At 44.7% G+C, this 21,699-nt stretch overlaps 1 protein-coding gene and 1 pseudogene across 3 annotated transcripts; both read right to left on the reverse strand.

Annotated features, from left to right (window-relative positions):
* Positions 1-952: 952 nt before the first annotated feature.
* LOC123975015 lies at positions 953-2,849 on the reverse strand (annotated as a pseudogene).
* Positions 2,850-9,268: 6,419 nt separating this feature from the next.
* On the reverse strand, positions 9,269-18,155 carry lrif1 (ligand dependent nuclear receptor interacting factor 1). 3 transcript variants are annotated; one of them, XM_046055841.1, is made up of 4 exons: positions 17,707-18,155; positions 15,186-16,525; positions 14,929-15,089; positions 9,269-10,964 (listed from the first exon to the last, which is right to left on the reverse strand). In XM_046055841.1, the coding sequence occupies exons 1-4, from the start codon at positions 17,727-17,729 to the stop codon at positions 10,101-10,103; spliced, it is 2,388 nt and encodes a 795-aa protein (XP_045911797.1). In that variant the 5' UTR covers positions 17,730-18,155; the 3' UTR covers positions 9,269-10,100. The 3 variants fall into 3 exon arrangements, with proteins under 3 accessions (XP_045911797.1, XP_045911796.1, XP_045911795.1); XM_046055840.1 differs by having other exon boundaries at positions 14,929-16,525; positions 17,713-18,153; XM_046055839.1 differs by having other exon boundaries at positions 14,929-16,525; positions 17,707-18,153.
* Between the last annotated feature and the right edge of the window lie 3,544 nt (positions 18,156-21,699).

The raw sequence follows: 21,699 nt of genomic DNA on the forward strand, positions 1-21,699 counted from the left end.
TACAGTGTAATGCATCTTATCTTACTTACGAACTTAATCTTTGTTGGGCCTTGCACATGCGTGGTTCCCAGGTAAGGACTACTAGCCAATCAGAAGCAGAGAAGGGCGGGTCGTAAGAAACAAGGTAGTGTGATCCAAATCAAAGCCGCTTCAGACTGTGACCATAACCTAGCAGATGGTATAAGTTACTTCAATCCACAACCACACAACATCATTGTTCCACATCTTACAATTAAGACTAAATGTTGAACTGTTGCCGGTGTTCTGATGATCTATGCTGCCTTGCCGAAAAATGCTACCATAGCGCAAATCGAAAGACTCAACTCTACTCGGCCCTGCTCCATTTTCCGTTGCAGATAGTACCCAGAGATAATACATAGCTTGTCGTCATAGTGACGCCACACACAACTGCCGCGACGTAATGTTCAATGTGACACACACACTAGCGAGCCACACAGCTCTTAAATATATAGAGTCTACGGTTAAAACATTTCAATATTACTCAGAATGTAAAGACAGATAAGAAGTATGATTTCTGGAGGTTATGAATATAACCAATGTTCCCTGAGGGAGGGAAACGAGGCACAACACATTAGTATGGCAAGACCAACCTGAAGAAACTTGATCAAAACGCCCATCAGGGCCAATGAGACTGTTGCAGGCAGGGAGAGTCCCGCCTTCCCTTGGGGCTATAAAAGCCCCTGCACAGTCTCATCTCAGTCTAAACTGCACTTCACCGAGTTAGCCGGTGGCGAGGGGCTGAACTGTGTTGTACCTCGTTTCCCTCCCTCAGGGAACATTGGTTATATTCATAACCTCCAGTTCCCTTTCGATCGGTACACTCGGTACAACACATTAGTATGGGCGTATGTCATCACGCCCTGAGGCATCCTCTTCCGTTAGATTAAGTAGATCCGGCCCTGGGACAGCTGGACTTGTCATGTCATTTACATCACTTCCCTGCTGAGAGCACTGACTTGGTGACATCCGGCGCTGTCACGTCCAGACAATAAAACTTCATGAAAGTGTGTGGAGAAGCCCAGCTCGCGGCGGAGCAGACGTCCTCGACTGGAACCCCTTTGAAAAGGGCCCAAGAAGCAGCCATGCCCCTGGTGGGCCACATGGAATGCTGAGATAGTCGATAAAAAGCCCACAGGTCCCAGATTTCCGAATGCGGGAGCCATATCTGCCCCGTAGCCTGTGATAGCAGGTCTCTGTGCACAGGGACGCACCAGTGTGTCCCCTGCAAAAGTGCTACTATTTCCGCGAACCACGCTTTCCTGGGCCAGCGGGGAGCAATCAGAATCATCGATAAGCCCTCCAGGCGCACGCGCTCCAGCGTGGCTTGTATCAAGGCTACCGGGGGAAACGCGTAAAGTAGGGACCAGGGCCACGGATGGGCTAGCACATCTAACCTGAGGGGCCCGCTGTCATCCTGTAGCGAGAAGAACATAGGACAGTGCGTGTTTGCCTTGGAGGCGAAGAGATCTACGGTGGCCCTGCCGAACCGATCCCAGATCTGTCTCCACTCCTGCGCCGTTGTTTAGCACGCCCGGGATGTGCATCGCTCTGAGTGACAGTAGACGCGTGCTGTTCCATGAGAGCAGGCTGTGGGAGAGAGAGAGCAGGGGAAGGGAGCGTGTCCCCCCTTGCCTGTTGATGTGTGCGATGACGCACATATTGTCGCTGCGTACCAGAACGTGGTGTCACGCCAGCAGACCCGTGTAGTTAAAGTGTCTCAGTGACAGAAACACAGCTAACACTTCCAGTACATTGTGCCATGTCCTCTCCCTGTCCGTCCAGGTCCCGTTCACGTGAACGTTCCTGCAAATGCCACCCCAGCCCCACCTGGAGGCATCCGTGGTTACCAGTACGCGAGAAAAGATCCGGCCCAGAGGGGCTCCCATGCTTAACCTGGCGAAGTCCCTCCACGGGAGCAGAGCGCTCATGCACGATTGCGTGACTCTCACTCTCCTGTCCTCCCGGGGGTAGAGGGGTGTCTATTTGGCATGCACCCATCGCTGAAACCTCCTCATCAGCAGCAGGCCCAGAGGCACCGCTGGAATCATGGATGCCATAAAACCCAGCAACTGCTGGCACTTGCAGAGACGGACGATGTGATGCAGCTGAAACAGCGCTAGACAACGATTGAAGGCAGCTATTCTCGGAGGCGACAACCGCACTTGATTCTCCACAGAATCTAGCTCCAGTCCTAAGAAGCCGATTTTCTGACTGGGGGTTGGGGAGCTCTTTTCTCGATTTATTATGAAGCCTAAAGACTCCAGGTGAGACAGCAGCCTGGACGTGTGGATGCTGGCCTGCTGAGCTGAATCTGACAGGATCAGCAGATCGTCCAGGTAGTCGAGGATTCGGATCCCCTGACCTCTGAGAGGAACTGCCTCTGAACACTTGGTGAAAGTGCGAAGAGCGAGGGATAATCCCAACGGCAGCACCTGGTATTCGTACGCTGTGCCCTCGTAAGCGAAGCGTAGAAACCGTCTGTGCTTCGGCAGCATGGCCACGTGAAAGTAAGCATCCTTCAGATCCACTGTAGTGCACCAATCTCCTGGTCTGACTGATTGCATTACTTGGCGCAAGGTCAGCATTCTGAACTTGAATTTCCTCAGGTGTTTGTTCAGTACTCTCAGATCCAGAATTGGACGGAGGCCCCCGTCCCTTTTTGGAATGACAAAATAACGGCTGTAAAACCCCCTTTGAGCTTCGTGTGTGGGAACAATGCTTATTGCCTGCTTCTCTAGAAGAGAGCAGATTTCTTCCCTCAGCACGGGGGCAGCGGATGGGTGCACTTTTGATATCACAGCTCCTCTGAACAGTGGAGAGCGTTTCATGAATTGCAATCTGTAGCCTTGGACTACAGTATCCATAACCCACTGCGAGGCAGGCTTGCCAGGTGGCCTGTCTTGTGGCCAGCCTGTTCAGCATTACCATTTGCGGTACAACTACGTCCTCTGCTGGGGAACTGGGGAAACTTCCAGGACGTGTCTGAAGGGCCATACATTTCAGCAGGCGAGGGGTTATTACCTCGCTTATGTCCGCGTTTCGAGGGTTTTGAGGTCACGCAGTTTCTCTGCCTGGTAAGCCTGCAGCATGGATGCCGTGTTGAGTGCAAATGCAGCCAGGCCTTGCGAGCGGTATATTTTCTCTAGCTGCGAGGCGGAGAACCTATACTGCTTATTCGGGAGTGCTGGCTTACCACTAGCCGAGTTGGACCTAGGTGCCAGGTGTGTGGCCAGCGTCTCATCCATTGGCAGAATGTTGGTGAGTCTGGCTGCCTCCATACCCTCCAGGTCGAGGAACTGAGAGAAGGTCAGAGAGAGCGGGGCCTTAGGGGTTGCCCAGGACTGTGAAAGCTCCAGCGTAAAGTCCGGGAAGACCGGCAATTTGTGTCTCACTGTTGCCGGCTGCTGGGGAAGAAAATAATTACCAGCGAGTCGCGTCTGTTGCTGGCGAGGGGGTGGGGCTGGCCATGGCACTTCGAGACGCTCGGCCGCGCAGCGGCACAGGTCGATGAAGGCCTTGGGTAGAGCCATCGGCCTCGGTTGTGAGGTCACCAACTCTGAGGGCCTGGCTCTCCTCCACGTCCTCTTCCCCACCAGTTTCGGCGCCCCAGTCTGGGAAACGTGGTCAAGTTACAACTCTGTGGAAGAGCCAGCGACAACAGAGGGTCCTCTCGAGCAGCTGAGCTTCCCAGCACCCTGCTCAAGAAGGCCACCCGTCTCTCCAGCGTAGTCCTGCGGAGCCGGCGGCAGTGTGCACAGGAATCTGGGCTGGTAAATGAAGCTTTGGCATGCAACATACCAAGACAAACTGGGCAAGTGTCGTGGGTATCTGTTTCGGAAAGGGAGAATCCACACGCGCTCGGGCATGGGCGGCTTTTGGGCTTCCTGGCGATGCTAGCTCTGCTAGACACGCTAGGAGGACCCTTCTTTTTCTCGGGGGCCATTCTGTTATATCGCCAGTTAGAGGCTAAACAGGCGGGGGTAGTGTAAGCCACAGAGCTAAACGAGTGTTTCGGAATGGTTTGTATGTGTTAGCTTTCGCTAATCGATATGTTAGCTTTCGCTAATCGATATGTTAGCTTGCGCTAAACGATACGTTAGCTTGCGCTAAACTGAATTGGACTGGGGTGTCTGTTAGTTGGGCTAAACAAATATCTGTTAGCTGGGCTAAACAGTTGTTTGCGCGCTAAACAGGACCACGCAGAAACGACTTGTTAGCGATGCCCTGGGCAGGGAGCAAGCTCACCTCCTATCGGACAGTTGAGTCGCTAGCAAGGGTTCAGCTAAAGTCAGGTTTGCGAGGTGAAGTGCAAATAGGTTGAGGAGATGAGACTGCAGGGGCTTTTATAGCCCCAAGGGAAGGCAGGACTCCCTCTGCCTGCAACAGTCTCAGTGGCCTTGATGGGCGTTTTGATAAAGTTTCTTCAGGTTGGTCTCACGACGACGCAATCCCTATACTAATGTGTTGTACCGAGTGTACCGACCGAAAGGGAACCTTCCAGCTGCTGTTTCCTCTGCCATTGTTGCTGCAGCGGTCTGTGTGACAGTGGGAGCAGAGGACTCTGTGAGTGGGCGCCTGGCCGGCCTCACACGCTCCTCTAGCAGGTTGGCGCCAGAGATGGGGACTTGAGTTAGAGACTCGGATTCAAGTGCGACTTAAGTCGCACACAGTGACTTCAGACTCGACTTGAGACTCGTCCTCAAAAGACTTAAGACTTGACTCGGACTCGAGGTGCGGGACTCGTGAACAATGTTTATTTTTAGGAAACGTCTGATGAGCTTGCCGTTATTCCCCTCCCTCCCTTACCTATAACCTGCCTACGTAACATGTATCATCTGCTGCGCGCGGCCGCACGTGAGAGAGGACAACAAACACTGGCAGCTGCTAAGCCATTTATCATAAACTTTGGCTTTAAAACTTCATAAAACAAGACCCAAACAAAGACGCGCTGAACGCAAATAGGTTAGTAACCTGTGGTAAGTAAACCTGTTTAGCTCAGCATTGGCCATCTAATGTTAGCTTGCTTCTTTCTTCAGCTACGACCTACGGGAGGTTTGCTCCGACTGTCATTCGTTATGAAAAGATGAACGAGCGTTTGTTTACTTGCCAAACTTGTGGTGGTCGATTAACGTAATCATTGCGTCCCGCTGGCTGCCATCACGTTAATTATTACTGTTGGCTAGAAAGAGGTTACAGGTTTATTGTTGATCATGTCACCATACAGTTTTATTTAGTTATAACGTTACACTGGTTTGAGAGTCTGGTGGATTGTTGACTTACAGTGGTTTATAAGCTGTCATTAACTGCATTGCACAGGTTGTGCTCTGTAAGTTAAAAACAGGTTACAGGTTTATTGTTGATTATGCAACGTCACAATTTTATTTAGTTAACGTTACACTGGGTTTAAGAGTCTGGGGAGTGTGTTGACTTACAGTATTTAATAAGCTATCAATAATTGCATTGCACATTACATGGTTGTGCTCTGTAAATGAAAAACAGGTTACAGTTACAGAATTCCTTATAGCCATGCAGTTTTATTAGCAACCTGGACTGAACGCAGCAGGTGATACAACATTCATTATAACCACGAGAGACTTGAGACTTGACTTGGACTCTAGCTCAAAGACTTGAGACTTGGACTCTTGTTCAGAGACTTGAGATTTGACTTTGACTCTAGCTCAAAGACTTAAGACTTGACTTGGACTGTAGCTCAAAGGCTTGTGAGCATCTCTGGTTGGCGCAGGCTTCCCCCGGTGCCATTTGCGGAGCTCCTTAACTCCGACAATATTCAAGCACATTTTTGTTCCGCCATCTGTCAATATTTGAAATCTACACAGCTGATTTCTCACCTCAAAACCTCTCAGAAGTGGATTTAGAGATAAAATTACATAAGAAAACTGTAAAATATAAAACTTTCTGTTGCTGGCCTCTCTCTGGCGTACGCAATGATGATGCAGTAAATAGTGAATATTCTCTCTGACCAATCAGTCTGCTGTGTTTTCACGTCACATTTTAGTATCCCTCAGCTGGCTTGGAACCTCAACGGAGGTGAGGTGATACGAAAAAAAGTACCTGGAAGCAGGTGCAGGTACAACATTTCTACAATGGAAACCCAAACAAAGGCGAGTCGAGCCAAAGGGCCTCTACTCAGACTAGCTTGGTTTGAGGGGGTGCCTGACCCCCACTAGCTGCTTGGCAAGCTTTATGACGCGTTTTCATTGTGACGTCACAAGTAAAGGAAGTGAAGGGCTGGACTACAAACGAGCTGTTTTCAAGCAGTTTAGAGCAGAGCTTTCTGTGGGAGATGGGAACTCCCTTTTGGGCTGGACTTTGCAAACCTGTTACATGCACAAAAAAGATATATAACTCAATAAAGGAGAGGGGAAAAGCCAAAAAGCATAATACCACCTCTTTAAAACTTAAACTTTGTTGCAGTCTCACACACATCTGGGGCAAGTAGTGGGCTGCTGTGTGTGAGAGAAAGTGTTGACCACGTAATGAGCATTGAAGTCTCTGTCCAGGCTTCTATTATTTATTTATTAATCCCGCCGGTAACGTCCTATACTACAGACTCACACGAAGCTTAAATTGTAGTCCAGTTTCCACAGTTGTCCGTTTTTCCTATTAAATTCAGCTGATTGCAGTACAATGCCATAGTATATTACTCTTCAAAGGTAAATTATGAATGAGAAGTGTGTGTGTGTTTCTTTTAGGATGACTGGAAGAGAGGTTAAGTTACACTCTTAATCAACGACAATGTTTTTCTGTGAATGGATGTAGCTAGCTGTATGTGCGGAATTAACGTCATATTTTGACAGAATAAATAAATAGTGCCTGTAAAAAAAGATACTGTTACTAGTTGAATGATTGAAGCGATATATACAGTGGGCTTTGTTGCTACATTGGCATGTTAAGTGCTAAGTAGAATAGGCTCAAATCAATATGCTATATTTAAGGAATTAGCCTGCTAGTTTCCCGTTACAATGTTGACTAAATAATTAAATATAAATCAACGACAAAAACCATCCCCCTATGTCTACGTGATTAAACTTTATAATTTTTGAATGCGTTTCCTGTCAAATCGTACCCTTTATTTTGTAGTTTTTGCGTGTATTTCCTGTCCTGACAGGTGTCGTGCTACCTTACACGAGGTCTACAGTTGGACACTCTCGATCTACCCTAACTAATTAACTTTCATACAGCGGTTACTTTAGACACAGCTCTGACCGAGGAAGGTAAGGCATAACAAGGTCAGAGGCGCCTCCTAGGGATGGGACGCTCGATACTGACGTGTCGACGCTGTGTCAAGATCCCGAAGCACAGCACAAACACTGCTCCAAAGCGTGGTTCAAAACGTCAGTGTCACGTGACCATTGTGAAGCGAGGCTTTGGTGTGTTTCACCCCTGTTTCGACAGGTGGCACACTTGCCGCTTCTATGCTTGATTCAGTGTTTGGAACAAACTGTACATCAGCTTCTAACTCATTTGACAGATTTGTTCCAAGGACACACAATCATATGATTTATTGGAGCGATGTGCTGTAGTATCCACACCTGTAGGCCTATGATGGCAAAAAAATATTTATCTTTGACAGTAACAAATATTCCATGTGAACAAATTTTTCCAAGGTTGGTGATGTCAATTATGAAAAAAAAACCGACTCAGCCCCAAAACAGCTGAATATTTCTGAATACAATTCTTGACATATAACAAATGTGAGACATTGTTCCACTGTTCATTTATCATTCTTGAAACAACTTAAACTTTACTCAGTTACAGATTTTTAATCCATTACAACTTATCACTGCCAGCTCTCATTATTATTAATTATTACACTAGGGTCTATAGCTTTCCTGCCAATTACACCTTTGTTAATAAGCTACTGTATAATACTGTAGATATCCACATTTATTATCATTATTAGGCTATATTCTTAGATTTGTATACTTTATTATATTCTCTACTCACTAACTTCAACTACCTATTATTCCTATTCCTTTTCCATCTTGCCAGTATCTGAAACAAAGACTTCACCGTCGGAGATCAATAAAGTATTCCGATTCTGAACATGAACAAGTTGTCTCTGTGGGGGTAGTGGTTAAGACATATGCCTTTGGTATATGACCTGGGTTTGATTCCCACTGTGATACGTGTGTCCCTGAGCAAGACACTTTACCCCTAGTTGCTCCCAAGGTGCGCCCTCTGACATAGCAATTGGGATTTGCTTTTGAGAAAAGCATCGGCTAAATGAGTGACTACTTATGAAACAACACACAGATGTGTTTTATTTAAACACACTTTTATTGCAATCCCCATCTGCTGTCTCTGACAACCTGAAAGCATTTGTGTGTTTGTTGTATGGTGATTTCTCCGAAATCCTGTTGGTCATGTATTGATAAGGCGTTTAGAATTGTAAACGCAGGTCAATCATTGTTTCAATGAAACCATTACCAAGATGTGTCGATATCAGAAGTGACCAGTAAGTGTCACCGTGGAGACAGGTGTCGAAGTGTTTCAAAGCCTCGACAATTCCAGCACAATTGCTTCAAACGTTTCAATGTTTCACAAAGCCTCGCTTTGCCCATCACTAGCGCCTACCAGAAGTCTGACAGAGGACACGTCTTACTTATGTTTTCTCTCCACGGTGATTTAGTCAAACTACTATTGCTCTGTCTGGATATTTAATAAACAACAGAAATGTCAGGCTGTGCTTTTATTTGAAAAACCAAACAGGGTTCGCACCATCTTCTGGGGTGGAGCTGGTTCGTGCAGTAAATGTTTTCTGTAGAAAACATTTCTTTCATGTAGAAGAAATGGGTTGGATCTTAAGACAAACTATGGATGAACAGCAAAACCTCAAAAGTACATTACTGCAGCTCAGTTGCAGGAAGCTGTGAAACACCATCAGGATCCACAGCATCCAACCAGCAACAGGAAAAAGCATTTAAACTAAATAAAACCTTCTGACCATTAAGATTAAGTGTGGCTCTGTAATATGACCCAGAGCCCAATATTTCTAATGCACGACTGAAAGAAAGTTTGATTTTACAGGAATACATATAAGAAAGATGAATCACTGATTTCCACACCCAGTAAACACTGTGGACGTCTGGCCTGTAGTCAGAGATATCTTGCTTTTAAAGAATTGGACCAAAAGATTTGACGGCCAGAGTGACCCAACTTCACCGCTCTCAGGCCCTGTGGCCAGTAACAGAAGTAATAATACAACGGTCTACAAGACCACATGAATTATTTCAACCAATGCATTTATTAGCACAAGTACTCTAACAAAATATAAATATTAGTATTTCATAAACATAAATGGAATTACATTACACACTCATTGTTTTAAAGATAAATACCTTAAATACAAAATGCTTATTAATGACTAACTAAATCTGAAGCATTCAGTTTCTCACACTAGATGTGAGTCCACACTGACTCTGAGAGCAAGCGAGTGGCAGGTGAGCCGAGGAACAGGTGAGCAGGGAAGTTCAGCAGTAAATGTGAAGCTGAGACTGAAAGAGCAGCATCTGGATTTGTGACGGGATTGACAGTAATACTGTCGGGGTTCTTAAATACCTGGTATACTGTAACACCTTGATATCGCCAGAGCCTAACTATGAATATATAGAGCTCCGCAGTGATGGGAAAATACTTGTACCCTACGCAGAATTATGTGAGTTTGTCACCAGACATGGTGGTCGGAGTCAGTGTGGATGGAATGGTGGAACTATTTCTTAAATATTTTCAATCCATCTAACCCAAGAGGGATAAGTAAAGTACATCTTCATAAGACAATGGGCTCTAGCATCGCGGTGATAAAATGGAAATGGAGGCAGTGTTTTATACAGTTTATAAATATATACACAATTTAGATACCAGCTTTGGACACACCTGTGTACCACACCACTGTGAAACTAAAGGCCATCATAGGTTCATCCAGGTCAGGTATGTCCATGACGCTGTGCTGAAGCCAGTACTTGGGCTAGTCCTTGTTGAGCAACAGCAGATTATATGATAAAGATAAATTCAATAACTTTAGAACAAAACATCTGTTAGTATAGTAGAGTCTACGGTCATGTGTTCCTCATTAGTTCTAAAGCGGCCTCTTTCTCCTTCAGAAGCACTCTGAGTCTCCTGATCTGTTCGTGGCGTGTTAGTTCGTCAGAGTCCATGGACGATAAAGTGCCACCGGCTGGAAGCTCGTACGTCTTACACACCTGCTGCGTCTCTGCTGTCAGACAGCTGATCCTTCCGGATGTTTTAACCTCTTTCCTCACACCCTTTGTTCTGCCCCCTTTTTTGCCAGTCTGCTCTGCCGTCCACGCCCACTTCCTCTCTGGCTCCTCTGACTTGGCGCTGGGGATGCAACACGGACACCTCGTGCGTTTCCTCATTCTTCCCATCCTCCTGGTGTTCGTACTCAGATCCACATGATTTTGAGCCTGAGGCCGGACTGCGGCGTCTTGTGAGTTGGGGATGTCATTTTCATCGGCGCTGAGGAAGTCCTCCTCTATGGGTTCCACATAGCCAATCACTGGCTCCGATTCCACATCACATGATTCTTCAGGTGAACTTTGACCTGTAAGGTGTTGTGTGTTCAGTTTAAAATGGGAACATTTAAAGGTTTCACTGTCTGTGTGAGGAAGTGAAGCGGGATGGTCTGCTGACGGTTCCTGTTCCGGAGGTCCGACAACGATGAGACCGTTACAGCTGTTGGTTTCATGTGGACTTTGAAGGTCCTGTGAAAACAGTTCTGTGAACCTGCTTGTCAGTTCTTGATGATCCTCCGCTGACTCCTGTGGAGGATCTGCATAGACGGACCCAGTGGAGGCTTCATCGATCCTCTGCAGCCGTATTTTCACATCAGCTGTTATCCCAAATATCCGTCTCAGGAGGAGGTCGTCTATTTGACGGGATTCTGGTGTCGTCCTTGTTGTCTGCAAGTAAACAAATAACACTCTTTAAAATACAAACGATATATAAAAAAAGCCTACAAGCTACATGCTAATGTAAGCATGCTAAAAATAACAGTATTAAAATGCTGATGTTCTTTATGACATCAAGCAAGACATCACAGCTAAGCAAACAGTCATGGGGCACCACTGTTTCAACATGCCTTAAACACTCTGTTGTATACGCAAGCACACTGCATTTTCCTGCCTTTTCAACACATGTCTCAGCTGTTTGGGTAACAACTCTGACATGCTCACCAAACAAGAGAAAACATACCTCGAAGCCCTTTGCGGAATGTTGCACAACATTTCAAGGAAACAAGTTGTTCAATCTGAAACCGTTGCAAAATGTGAGATTGAACTTGCCCCAGGTTACATTCAGAGAGGACAGGCCTAATGGTGCTTGCAGACTGTTATATACAAAGCCAATGCAGGCGGCGCAAAGTGACGCGAAGGGGGCGGGCCCGACGACGCGAAGGCAACGCAAAGGAATTCGCGTGAGTTGAATATTTTCAACTCAAGCGAGAAAGTCGCATGACACTGAGTCGCAATAGCCTATCAGTGTTGAGATTGTCCGTACGTCACCGACGGCTTCAGAGCGATGTGTGGAGAGGGCCGGGCAGAGCGGGGTATTGAAAACCTGCTGGCCGACTGAGAGCTGCTAAACTTGGGGGAGGGGAGCAGGGAGCAGCACTGCAACCTTTAGACAAATAAACCCCCGTAGTCGGTCTGGATTCTGCTCTGACAACTACACCGTTTACTCGCGGGAGGAACTCAGAGTTAACTGCTTTTATTAAATTAGCTTTTTACTTTAGTTTTTGGGATTACAACGTTGATTTATCTTCACTGGGGCTTCAACAGCTAGCTTCCGTGCACATCCGGTTCCACTGTTGCTGTTAGTGTCGTTAGCTCTGTCAGACTACGACTTCATATTTATATAAAAACCGGACATTGCTGGGAGAAAAGAAAGCGAGGAAGTTGAACTACCTGGTGAGTTCAGAAAACATGTGTCTGTAACTTCATTCCAGCTATCTACTTTACTGTGACCAAGTTAGCATAGAATAGCCCTGATCGATGCAAACTCCATTCAGAAAACAAGCATTTTAGAAGTTGTTGTCCTGCTGTCTTGCTGACAGACCTGACAAAGCATGAATTCATATGTTTAACAAATCTGCATCATGTTGTAGTTATTTCGGCATCAGTTTAATCCGTTTATTGCTATTTAATCACAGCAAAATGTTTACTTAGGATTCATACAGCTATAGTAATGGCAAGTTGTGTTTATTCACGTTATCGCGTTAAAATCGCCTTCTCGCCTTGTGTGTGAACACTTGCAGCGAATATACTCACGCAAGGAAAGCGTCGCAAGGAGAAAATTTGCGTTTGGTCTGAATGCCGCATAACAGTGCCAGCCAATAAACTCAATTCAACAACTGAAACTTTTTAATTTCTTAAAGGAGACCTATTATGCTTTTCCACATTACTTATCTACAATGTTACAGTGTTGGATGTTCATGTTAAACATGGCCAAAGCTTCAAAAAATGAGGTTAAAGCATTTATAAGAAGTCACTGTGAGCAAAAACCTCAGGTTTCCTCCTGTTCTGAATGCTCTGTTTTGAAGTGCTTTTTCTACCAACGGCTCCGTTCTACATATTACCGAGCCAGAGGGAGCCGGTGTGCCATATATGGTCATGTGCTCTCACACTAACGGCATGGCAAGGCTCAGTCTGCCTGTTACGCCCAGCAACAACAGCAGCCTGGTAACTAGTGTTGTGTCGTTCAATGAACGTTTCGTTCATAAGACCTAATTGTGTATATGACTCGGGAGGAGATTCTCTTACGTTCACTCATCACACGGCAGCTGCATGGGCTCCGTCAGCACAGGAAACAGAATTGATTAGTTCACGACTCAACTGTGGGTCTGTTTGAGTCGTTCATTTGTCACATGACAGCTCAGCTACAGGGCTGTGGTAAGCAGGCAGCACAGGAAACAGAACTGATTAGTTCACGACTCTCAACTGTGGGTCTCTAGGTCTGAGTCATTTGTCACGTGACAGCTACTGTGGAGCAGGAATGAACGACTCACATGGGTCCTCCTCAGTCTTTCGTTCATTCGGCAGGCTGAGTGACTACCACCGCTGGAGAATGAGAGGCAAGTCTGTAGTCAGGTAACAGTCACTGGACTGTCATATAGCTATTTTGTTAATGATGTGACATTTTATAAAGCATAACATTATTACAGCGCAGTGATGTTGTGCTAAGTTATAGTTTTAACACAGCCGCACCGTAACTTTAGTCCTGCTAGTGTTTAACATTACAGCTAACAGCTGATGAGAGTTGTTCTTGGTCCGCTCCACTTCAGAGCCCTGACAGAGTTCGACCGGGAGCCGAATTACCTCAGAGGTCGTCTCCTCTCCAAAACAAACAGACCCGGACATTAAAACACAGCCACATAGCAACGTTAGCGTTAGCCCTGTAAACAGCTAACAGCTGATCCAGGTCCGCCAGAGAACGCAACATAACTTTTCCTTTTTATTTACCAACAGAGTCGTGCTGTTGTTTAACAGCTCCTGACTGATGGAACAACCTGCAGTGTTTGAGAGCTCATGTGTGTTTCTCTGTCCGCAGAATCCGGACCTGATGTGGCCCACTCTGCGTCCAGACCTGCCAAACTGCTGCGTTTATATAATGTGTTAATATTTCTTGTTTCCTCTCTCTGTTTTGGAGTTCTGTAAGAACTTGGTGGCTTGATCCATGATTATAATTAAATTGGTTCAATTTTAATAAGTATTTATTCATATAGTGTATCTTATTATAGGGACGTTAGGCTGCTGTTTGAATGAGCACTTCAGAGATAATGATAGTAATTATATAAATAAGCCTTTATATGGCTGGTCAGGTTGTATACTCAGGAAAGATTGTGACAATGGAAGGATTTAGCTGGAGTAGTGGTGATTACATATTGACAACATATTTCTGTGGTTTTTATATGGTTTGAATTTGGTTGTGGGCCCAGGGGGGTTTATATAATTGTGATATACAGTAATCAAGAGGTGAATTTGTGCATTATACTTTGTCAAATAAAGCAAGCCAGGCAGCTTTCCGTGTTTGAGAACAGCGCTGTTTTTTTAATAGCCCACTAGAGGGCTGCAGCGCCACAATAACCAGCCTAGTTCAAATGAACGAAATGACTCAAAAAAAAGATTAGTTCATTTTAATGAACGAGATTTTAAGTCTGTCAAAAGCCACGAACTTGCCATCACTACTGGTAACATGCTAAAGAGACAGGAGCATCTACAGCCTGTTCAGACAGACTGAAATGAAGCCCTACATGAAGAGTCAGTATAAGAAAATAAAATATTTTTTGAACTTTGAGTCATGCAAAGCTGCCATACAGGAGTTACAGAACTACAATACAGGTCTGGAAAAGCAGTTTAATAGGTCTCCTTTAAACAGTTAACATTGTGTTTCCGTTTAACATTTCTCCGCACTCTGCCCCAAAAAAGGCTGTGATGTGAATAAATGATGTGTAATAAATAAATATTGATTGGCATGACACAGACAGTAAACAGTGTGTGAGTGTGATAATGCACTAAATATTATGATGAAAGGCGCTAGAATTACAACCTTTAACAACCAATCCACACGCAGTGCATCAGTGTCAGCTTACCAGCTGCACCTGAACAGGAAACGTATGCATGAATTTAATTCTCGCGCTGGCTTCAGAGGAAGTTCAAACTAAAGCTACTATTTTAAAGGACAGAAGTGTAATGTGAACGGACCTTTGTTTTTTTTTGTTTTTTACCTGTTAGGATGATAACATTGTGCGTGTACAGATGTGGTGCGTGGTGACATGCTCCACCCTGACTGTGCAATTAGTATCTTAACAATTCCGTGCATGAAAACATTTCTATCAAAGAGTTTTTCAAAGTAATTAAGTGCCCTCACCTCCATGTTGTGGGTGTCTTGCTCTGTAGGAGAGCATCTTCCTTTGTGTCTGTCAGAGCTGCTGGGATCTGCTGCATCACCCTCCACGCTCTGCAGCTGTTGGGTACAGGAGCTCGGCTGGCTGCTGGTGTTTGAGCCCTCATTATCGTGCACGTTCACCACTGTTGAGCCACAGACATGCGTCACATTCTGCACAGTGCTCTGGCCAGGTATTTTATCTCTAAGGTCGTCGACTTCCTGTCTGCCTCCACAGTCACCTGTACCATCCAGACTCTTTAGCTCCGTGTCACTGTTCCAGCTGCTCGCGGCCGTCTGATCTGCTTCATTCAGAGGTGCTTTTTGTGTTTTTAGTCTCGACTTTTGTGTTGATCCAGACTCAGATTTGGGTGGAATATACGACACAAATATTACATTATCTTCATCCAGAGGAGGGACTGCTGCTGCTGGTTGAGACGAGTCATCCTGAGCATCATCATCACAGAGGTCGATCACTTCATCAGACTCATCTGGAATGATAATCCTGAAGTCCGGCTTTGATTTAGGTGCAGCTGACCAGAGTGATGTTTGGGATGAAGATACGGCAGTTTTGTTGAACTCATAACTGTTTGTTGCTGCTGTGGGCACGTGGCTTTTTCGCATTTTAGGTGACAGGCTGCACTTTTTGGCCACAAAAAACACCTTCCCGTTGCACATGACCAAGGCGTTTTCCTGTTCTTGCCCACCTCTGCCCGGACTCGGCTGAGATGCCGGTTTGTGGATGACGTCCTGGTGCTTGGTGGCGTTTTCTCTCTCTGCCACAGCCCTAAGGATCTCTGAAGTAACAGAAGGAGACTTCATAAAGTCAGGAGTCGGAGCCATTGAGCAGTCCTCTTCTTCAATCACCCACTTTAAGGGGCCGCTGGACCTTTGTGAAACCGTTGGAATCAGTTTTAAACGTGGTTTTGAGCCTACTGATCCATGTGAAGTTTTGTTTGGTGTATTGTAAAGCAGCTTCTGAAGTGCAGAATCCCCTGGTGGAGTAGCGCCCTGATTCACGGTGGTGATAGGTGACACGTAAACCACGCTGGGCAGGCCTGAACATGGAGGGGAGCTAGCTGATGAAGTGAAAATCTGTTTCTTGATACCCAGAGGGAGTTCAGATGCTGGGACTGTCCGGACTTGTGCATTGGGGGGAATCTGAAGGTACTGTCCTCTTGGGAGGGCCGGGGATTTAACCGTCACTGGGAGTTGCTTTGGAGGTCTTACTGAATTCCCACAGTTAGCTGCAGGTGTTGCCATCTGAGGTACTTTTGCCTTGAAATATACAGTCTGTTTCTGTGATGGATGTTTGTTTAGTGGATTTCCAAGATCCAAACCTACTTGATTAGCAGAGCCATTCACGAGGGAAAACTGATTACTGACAGTTTGCTGAGTGGCAGAAGGATTCAACGCTGCAAAGTTTATGCTCACAGCTTTCTGTGGCGTAGGATCAGTTTTGGGTTTGCTTATTTGAATTTGGACAAACTGTCCGTTGACCATTTGTACAGGAATCAGTTTCATGATGTTCTTTCCATCGGCTCCGACAGCAGGCATCGCCTGGTAGAAGACGCCAGTCCCACTGAGAGAAATAAAACACAAACATGTCAGTAAGATTAAAAAGGTACATTTAACATTAAGATGAATTCATTTGACGACATGTTGTTGTTCTCTGCTGACATGTCAAATGAGACATTCCCAAACAATAGAAGGTCTAAATCTTTACAACTTTAAATTAATAATAAACTTATGACCCACAATGCTAACCATGGTTATCAATCCAGATTACCAACCGGGCCTCTCTAGCAGGCCTCACTGTGCAGCAGTTTGTTTGTGTAATTTAATTATAACTCAAAGTGTTATATCAATTAACATAACAACAGCCTTAAGACTGGGCCTGTTATATTACCTCCTATTAAAGCTTAAATTTTTTTGTTGCATCAAATTAATTGCTAAATTAGTTTGTGTTATATAAAATCTAGGAACACGGTTAACATGTTTACTGTCTGGTTTGGATCTGCCACCAAACAGGACATGGACAGCCTACAGAGACTGCAGAAAAGATCATTGGTGCCAACCTGTCCTCCATTCAGGTATTATGTCCAGAGTCAGGAAACATCACTGCAGATCCCACACAGCTGACTTCAGACACACAGTTTCAGGAACAATCCCTGTGCAATAACCAACTGAGTAGCTGTTCATAATTTACATACTGCATTTATCATCCACCTACCTCATGTACATATAATATTGCATAATTACTGCACAATATGTATTTATTCCAGCATCCTTTGCACTATTTCACTACATTATTGTCTGTTTATGGTTTTGTGCATGTGTTGATTTTTTGTAGTTTGTGTTTTTGTTGAGTTTATGCTTGTTTTGTGTATGAACACCGAGTAATGTAAAACCGGAGTCAAAGTCCTCCTATGTGTTTACATACCTTGTGATTAAAGGTGATTCTGATTAATGGTGTAACAAGAGGAGGAGATTTAAGGGCCTATTTGTCCCCGAAGCAACCTCACAGATCACAAGTTTGACACTAAAGTTAATAACTTCGCTTATTTTACCTATGATTTCATGATGCCCTGACTCACATTTAGTTTATTAAACACAACATATAAAAAAATCTACATTTGAGAAGTAGAACTAACAATAAAGAGGGCTGTGGGTGGTTTAATTAATCCCCAGCTTTCTTATTTATTTAATGTTAATATATTTAAATGGTATGGCATTTATTAGATGTAGTAAAAGCCCATATACCTGTACCTGTGAACCGCGTCCATGTCTTCACCTGCGGTATACGTACCGCGACCGGAAACAGGTTCAACGAAACGCGAAACCGAAATATAATTCCAGGAACGTGCCAAAATTAACACACATGAAAGCCATGAAGAAACGTCAAAGCACGCGCGTCGTTTCCGTCACTCCATTACTTAAAGTACACCGGGAGGCTGTCTGAAGCCCCGACGCGGTCTTTCTTACACTAAATAAACGCCGTTTAATTCGCAGTGACAACATTTTGACTCATCTTTCTTCTGGCGCTTCTCCTCCCGGCTTCCGTTCCTGTATCGCGTCTGTTACACCGAACTTCCGGTCTGTTACACGAGTTGCGTTCAACGGAGCAAATCGTTCCGAGCTTAGTTTTCATGCTCTGTTCGCCGAGTAGCGTTTTATTTAACTACAGACTCTTCCTCTAGGTTCAACACGGCTCTCTTGTGTTTTTAACACCGTGTGTTTCTATTTATTGACGCCACAAAAGCGCGAACAGAACCGTTATTAAACCCTGCCAACTTTGTTTTGAACAGCTGCTAACTTCCGGTCCAACATTGCATGCTGCGGTTCCGGTCTGTTCCGGTCAAAAAACGCTTTTTTTTGTTTGTTTGTTTATTCCTTTATCTTGTGATGTGTTGAGTATTAATGCATTCCAGTGTTTCCCTTCAAGTGTAAACCTGCTGGGTTTTAGGCCAAACGATTGCATCAGAATGTTGATTAAACCATTGTTTGGATCCTCTCACATTCTCACACTCACATTTATACACTGAGCCTAATTGCTTGAAAACGTTGCAAACTGGTGAAAAACATTTTGAGATGGAACTTGCTCATGTTTTCTCCAGTTTGGTGGGCGTGTCAGAGATGTTACCCAATCAGTTGTGACAAGTTTGTAAACACACCGGTGTTAAAAAGGCAGTAAAAATCAGCACGCTTGCGTACACAACGGTGTTCAAGGCACCACCGTTACTGTTGAAATAAACGATTTGCTACGTTTTGTCGCCACTGAACTCTAGGTGTGTGGCTGACTAAAATGCTAGATCAGGGGGTCCCCAGCAAGAAGTGCAATCATTTATTTTCACTATTATTTAGGGTTGCCAACATAGACTGGCTATAAAAAGGTTGCCAATTGTCCCGTATTAGCCAGGATGTCCCTTATATTAGGCTTAATTGATTTGTCCCATACGTGACCTCTCTTGTCCCAGAAATGTGTTTCAAACGGGCAAACTCTTACTAGCCATGTCTCCGTACGTAATGGGAATATCTGGTATTATGCGAGTTTTGCATGCCTCCCGAGAATTGCATGCACCTCTAAATAATGCTTTTAAACGCTACAATATCCTTTGTGGGGTTCATCAATGGGGATAAATGATTATTTAGCCTATTCTATGAACGTTTAGAGTCGTTAATATTTTATTACACTCAGTAGTAGCATTCATTGAGATTCAGCAAAAATATGCGTTGATAACCCCGTTTGATCAGTGTGCAGAGCAAAGTATCTGAAAAGGACCTTTAAGAGGTGAATGCATAATTTGGCAGAACAGATGATGAAGGTAACCTGCCAAAATTTGCATCCACCTCTTTTCTCAGCACAAATGAGCGTCACCAGCCGCGAGGTGCATGAAATTCTTGGCAGGCATGCAGAACTCCGCACAACCGGTCAAGACGCCGACAGCAGAAACAGCTGATCAGTCGTGAGTTACAAGTTGCCATCATTGTCTTTGGCTGAACGTCTTCAGCTGCCGCAGGAAGTACATCCTCTGCTGTGCCTTTTTGGTGAGAGAGGTAATGTTCAGCTCCCACTTGAGGTCCTGGGAGATGATGGTGCCCAGGAAGCGGAAGGAGTCCACAGTGGTGACTGGGGAGTCACACAGGATGACGGGGGAGGGTGGGGCTGGGCTCTTCCTGAAGTCCATGACCATCTCCACTGTCTTCAGAGCGTTGAGCAGCCCTGAGGTGAACTGGTGCTGATGATCCTGGAGTCAGAGATATTTTTTCCCATCTTCACGTGCTGCTTCCTGTCCGTCAGGAAGTCAATGATCCACCTGGAAGTGGAGTCAGGCACATTCAGCTGGGAGAGCTTGTCCTGCATCAGCGCCGGGATGATGGTATTGAAAGCAGAGCTGAAATCCACAAACAGGATCCTGGTGTAGGTTCCTGGGGAGTCCAGGTGCTGGAGGATGAAGTGAAGGGCCATGTTAACTGCATCATCTACAGACCGGTTTGCTCTGTAGGCGAACTGCAGGGGGTCCAGGAGAGGGTTTGTGATGGGTTTAAGGTGGGACAACACAAGGCGCTCAAAAGACTTCATTACCACAGAGGTCAGGGCGACGGGTCTGTAGTCATTTAGTTCAGTGGTCCTTGGTTTCTTGGGGACAGGGATGATGGTGGAGGCTTTGAAGCAGGCTGGCACATGGCATGACTCTAGTGAGGTGTTAAAAATGTCTGAACACCGGAGACAGCTGATCAGCACAGTGCTTCAAGGTGGATGGGAAGATAGAGTCCGGCCCAACCTACAGTAACCTACAGTGCAAGAGGTAACAGGTAGTGGTTCAATTAAAGGACCATGTTAAAGGTACCTGCTGTAAACTATTATTAAACCTACCAGATATTTAATTAAGCTATTCACACAAAACCATACCCGCGCTGCTGCAGCAGGCCACCTTTTGTCCCTTATTTCATAGTGACAAAGTTGGCAACACTACTATTATTCAATCCCTAAGTGTGACGCACACAAACTGTATGATCGCATTTTTGGTTTAATTTAACATAATCTATTTTGTACCACTGTTTATATTAATTTAATAGAGAGTCGAATAAGTCTTCCAAGGCTTTTGTATTACAAATATGTATCCATTGATATGTGCATTTATTTTAAAGCTGCTTCCTACAATCATGTACAATGGCTCTCAGGAGAGAGTTTTAGCATCTTTCAGCTCGTTTTGGTTTTATATCCCCGGACTTTTCTGTTCTGGGTCAGACTCATCACTCATTCATCAGCAACAGCTGGCAGCAGATTTCAGTGAAAAAAGCCACCGTACACAGACACAGTTATGTATGAGCTGGTGAACTGAGGCTGAATTCCAGTCTCTACGCTCACGGACTCAGAGTTTGAGGCGCGTTTATTTGTACCCGTAGGTAGATTTTGCAATAGACAAGTCATCCTCACATTTTAGAAAAGACACAAACTGTAGACAAAACAAAATAAAAGTACTCAAGGCTCCATGTTTGTAAGTGTGTGAAGTAAATTGATTATTTGAAAATAAGCTCTCATTCACAGGTCATTTTTTAACAAAGTCTGGAATATGTTCAGATCAGACAGTCGGTCTCTTTGTAACGCGACATGTTGCAAAGAGCAATGCGGTCCCATCATCAGGTTCAGAGACATCTTTTTAATCACCTTTACAAAACAGCCTTTTATTCATTTTAGTGCATCATTGCATTTCTATATTGTATATGTCCATTTTAACTGCATCACTGTTGTGGAATCTCATTTCTTTTTAACTTTGTCCTTTTAAACTGCTTGATTTTATTTGCCTCTGTTTTAAAGTGTTTTTAATTTATGTTTAACCATGTAAAGCACCTTATAACTCAGTTCTACAGTCAAACGCTGCTTTGTGGCCCAGTTTCACAACACGTCCTTCAATCATAACTTTATTTGTAAATCACTGTCTACAAGGTGCTTTACGTACAGTGAACCTGTCACATCTAAAGCAACGTTAACTGTCTAATTACAAATGCAATTCAATGAAATAATCTGAATACATCACAGTCCACATTTAATCATTAACTGTAATATCTCAATACAAAACAGCCGTATGCACGTCCCCAGCACTAAAATAGTTGATTCAACTTTAATATATGATAATAATCGGTATGCTTGAAAAGAAAACTACCTAGTTACTCCATTAGCTGTATAAAATGGAATGAACAGGATGTAAAGACACAGTGCTGTCTCTAATGTTCAGTGTAGAAGGCACATTT

This window comes from Micropterus dolomieu, linkage group LG08 (genome assembly GCF_021292245.1).
Source record: "Micropterus dolomieu isolate WLL.071019.BEF.003 ecotype Adirondacks linkage group LG08, ASM2129224v1, whole genome shotgun sequence".
Classification (NCBI taxonomy): domain Eukaryota; kingdom Metazoa; phylum Chordata; class Actinopteri; order Centrarchiformes; family Centrarchidae; genus Micropterus; species Micropterus dolomieu.

Bases quoted from the DNA above. Each gene is read 5' to 3' on its own strand.
- lrif1 (XM_046055839.1), bottom strand. From the start codon at position 17,729: ATGGACGCGGTTCACAGGTACAG. The intron at 16,526-17,706 runs GTATATGGGCTT...TATTTCTCTCAG, and splicing joins GACGCGGTTCACAGGTACAG to TGGGACTGGCGTCTTCTACC. The intron at 10,965-14,928 runs GTGAGGGCACTT...GTTTACTTGCAG, and splicing joins AAGACACCCACAACATGGAG to ACAACAAGGACGACACCAGA.